Below are 3671 nucleotides of genomic sequence, written 5' to 3' on the forward strand. Positions count from 1 at the left end.
AGAGAGAGGGAGCCCTCTGCTGGAGATCAGGTGAACTGCTCCAGCTCAGTCCTGGTTCTAATGCAGAACCTGGAGCCGGTTCTTCACAACAGAAACACTGAACATCCTCAAGTCTCCTGAAGGTTTCCTCCTTCTCTTCGTCTTATACTGAAGGAATCACTGAAAGTCAGTTAAGACCCTCGAGACCAAACTAAGGAGAAACTAAAGGAACCTGTGTCTGTGTCTGAACCGTCACATGATCTGAGTTCATGGTGATGATGAAGAAGAGACGCTGTGAAACAGACTGAACTATTAAACCTTCAGTAGAAAACTTAACTTTGACTCTGAAACAGCTGATCGCCTGAACATTCAGCACCTTCACTGACTCTGTTTTATTCTGTGTCTGTGGTGCTGCTCATGTATGACCCAGATGTTGACCCAGATGTTGTTGATGTTGCAGGTAAACGAGGTCCTCCACCAACATCAGGTGGCGCCGTGCTCAGACCAAACTCCCTGCGTGTGACTCTGCTCTCCGTTCCTCTGTTGCTCTCTCTGTTGTGGCCGATGATCTGATCAGCTGGTGATCTGATCAGCTGGTGACCTGATCAGCTGGTGACCTGATCAGCTGGTGACCTGATCAGCTGATGACCTGATCAGCTGATGATGGTCCAGTGGAGCAGCTCCTTCACCTGCAGCTCTTTGTATCATCAGCACAGACAGTCTGAGCATCTTGTGTCTCTGTTGTGTTATAGTCAATGTGATTCATGGATTCCAGCTCTAAAATTAATTCTTTAAAAAACTATGACATAATAATTGTTTTATATTTTGAGGTTTTCTTAAAAAGCATAAAAAGATCATATTTTGTATTGAAATGTTTTATTGATTTGCCCTGATTGATCGGAGCTGGCCTCTCAGCTGATATGTGTCACTCTTCAGTAGAGTGAGACTCTACAGGTTCAAATGTTGTAAACAAACACAGGTCTTATTGTCTTCCATCTTTGTTTACATTGATAATAATAAAAACAGGAAGTGAAGCTGGAGTCAGCTGACTGAGTCTGGAGAGTTTCTCTGCAGTAACAAGTTTGTGACACAAGGTGGAGCCACTTCCTCAAACTCCATCAGTCTGTAGAGAGAGACACTGAAGTACTACTATACTACTGATACTACTACTTATACTACTACTGATACTACTGATACTACTACTGATACTACTGATACTACTGATACTACTACTGATACTACTGATACTACTGATACTACTGATACTACTGATACTACTGATACTACTACTGATACTACTACTGATACTACTACTGTATACTACTGATACTACTACTGATACTACTGATACTGCTGATACTACTACTGATACTACTGATACTACTACTGATACTACTGATACTACTACTGATACTACTGATACTACTACTGATACTGATACTACTGATACTACTGATACTACTACTGATACTACTGATACTACTACTTATAGATACTACTGATACTACTATTGATACTACTACTGATACTACTACTGATACTACTACTGATACTACTACTAATACTACTACTGATACTACTGTTACTACTACTTATACTACTGTACTCCCAGCTACCAAAGTTTCTGCTGCTGTTACTGCTAAATACTACTACAGATACTGTAGTACTTTTGGTATTAGTATATATGACTGGTACTACTACAGATACTGCAGTACTTCTGTTATTAGTATAATGACTGATACTACTGTACTCCCAGCTACCAAAGTTTCTGCTGCTGTTACTGTAAATACTACTACAGATACTGTAGTACTTTTGGTATTAGTATAATGACTGGTACTACTACAGATACTGCAGTACTTCTGTTATTAGTATAATGACTGGTACTACTACAGATACTGCAGTACTTGTGGTATTAGTATAATGACAGCTTCTACTGTAGTACTGATGTAACTGTCACTCATTGCTCCAGATGTGGTGTCTATAATCAATCAGATATATTGATCACCTGTAAACAGCTGATCAGCTCCCACAGCAGAGGTCGCAAGAAGTTTCACTTCTGGCTCTGGAGCGTCTGCTGAAACACTTCCGACCATGAGACCTGATGTACGACAAGCATCACCCTGTGAAACAGGAAGTGACGATGTCATCTGTCTGACGGACGGAGCAGTTTCACATCACAGCTGTGCCGCTGTCGGGAGGCTGTGTCTTCAGCCTGCTCATGGATCACCTGTGGAAGATGCTGCCTGTGTTTGTGGTCTGTGCAGAGGCCCTGAACGTGACGGAGGTACAGGTGCAGCTTGGTCACAGCATCACTTTGACCTGCTCTGAGAACAGTTCAGACCTGTACTGGTACGCACAGATCCACGGTCAGCTCGGCGGATTCATCGGTCGCACTTTTTCTGGAAAGTATGGGCTTAGCTGTTCTCCAAATTATTCAAGCAAATACCTTCTCCAGCGAAACACTCTGGAGATCAAAAACATCATAGCGGACGATTGCAGACTTTACTTCTGTGGCAAGAAGAAGAACAGCAACATCATTTATCTGGACACTTTCCTCCTGGTCTCAGGTAAGTGCCACAGTCTTTAATAATAATGTCTTTTACTTCTTTAATGCTGGAAACTACAGGATGCAAAAGAAGTGTGATGTGAATATCATATCACTGTTATTATTATCATCATTATTATATAACGGATAGTAGTCTGTGTATGTGGTTGTTCATTGAGGTAAGAATCTTCTACAGATAAACTTCTGAGGGTCTGAATTGAGCTGTTGAGGGAAGCTTCAGCTGTGTGTTGTGTCAGGGTGTGTTTATGGCTGTTATGAAATCCATCAGCTGATCTTTGTTTGTCTCTGTCCTGACTGTGACCCAGACCAGAAACAGGAGCAGTACACCTGGACCATGATGCAGAGTAACCCCGTCATGTTCGGCTCCCTCACCCTGAATGCTTTATTCATCTTAGTGACAATAGGTGAGTCTGTTATTTATATTTCACCCGGTCACTGAGCTTTAAATACATCTGCTGCATGAACACATGACAGGTCATGACGCTTTACATTTTAAACACCTACATTTAAAGAGACAATAGAGAGGTCTGACTGCAGAATGTAATGACTGGTGTATAAAGAGGCCAGCAGCGTTGTGATTGGTTCACTGTAAACTATTGTTCCGGGACGTGACTGGATCCATAAGAAACAAACCCGCCTCCTCATTAACACAGGCCGCCCTCACCACAGCACGGAGATCAGTCTTTGTTTGGACGGTAGCTTGTTGCTAACGCTAGCCACCTGTTTCTTCTTCTACTACTGAAACTTGTCTTCTTCTACTGCGATAGAAGTAAAAAGAAACCTGTAATTATGGATAGATATTTGTGATTTAATTTCTACTTGCATTTTACCACACTTTTCCTTTTGCTTTGAACATGTATTGTTTGGCTTCATTGACTATCCACCAACAAAAAAAGGACATTTTTATGTAATTAATCTGATCATATAGGGGAGACCGGGGATGGTTGTAACAAAGGGATAGTTGTAACAGCATCACTTTCACCAATAAGGGATAACATGAGTCATGTGATCAATTTCATGTATATCCACTTCCTCCCTGATCTTGCATGTGAATTTGGATGGCTGTGAGAGGAAGTGTGCAGATTTTACAGTCAAAACATCAATTTTCAGGTAAGAAAGTAATTTT

General features: G+C 41.3%; 2 protein-coding genes across 3 annotated transcripts in view; both read left to right on the forward strand.

Annotated features, from left to right (window-relative positions):
- LOC147817298 (programmed cell death 1 ligand 1-like) overlaps positions 1-1019 on the forward strand; it is a 3303-nt gene extending 2284 nt beyond the window's left edge. For both annotated transcript variants that reach the window (XM_087171120.1, XM_087171121.1), the window contains exon 4: positions 440-1019. In XM_087171120.1, coding sequence (XP_087027246.1) covers positions 440-552 — 113 coding nt within the window. In that variant the 3' untranslated portion in view covers positions 553-1019. The remainder of the gene's footprint in view (positions 1-439) is intronic.
- An 823-nt stretch (positions 1020-1842) lies between these two features.
- Positions 1843-3671, forward strand: part of LOC111646847 (uncharacterized) — a 5293-nt gene continuing 3464 nt past the window's right edge. The window contains exons 1-2 of the mRNA XM_023396407.2: positions 1843-2546; positions 2851-2949. Of these exons, the coding sequence (XP_023252175.1) occupies positions 2198-2546; positions 2851-2949 (448 nt within the window). The 5' untranslated portion in view covers positions 1843-2197. The remainder of the gene's footprint in view (positions 2547-2850; positions 2950-3671) is intronic.

This window comes from Seriola lalandi, unplaced genomic scaffold (genome assembly GCF_002814215.2).
Source record: "Seriola lalandi dorsalis isolate HSWRI2012SDOR001 ecotype SW California unplaced genomic scaffold, Sedor1 jcf7180002054977, whole genome shotgun sequence".
Classification (NCBI taxonomy): domain Eukaryota; kingdom Metazoa; phylum Chordata; class Actinopteri; order Carangiformes; family Carangidae; genus Seriola; species Seriola lalandi.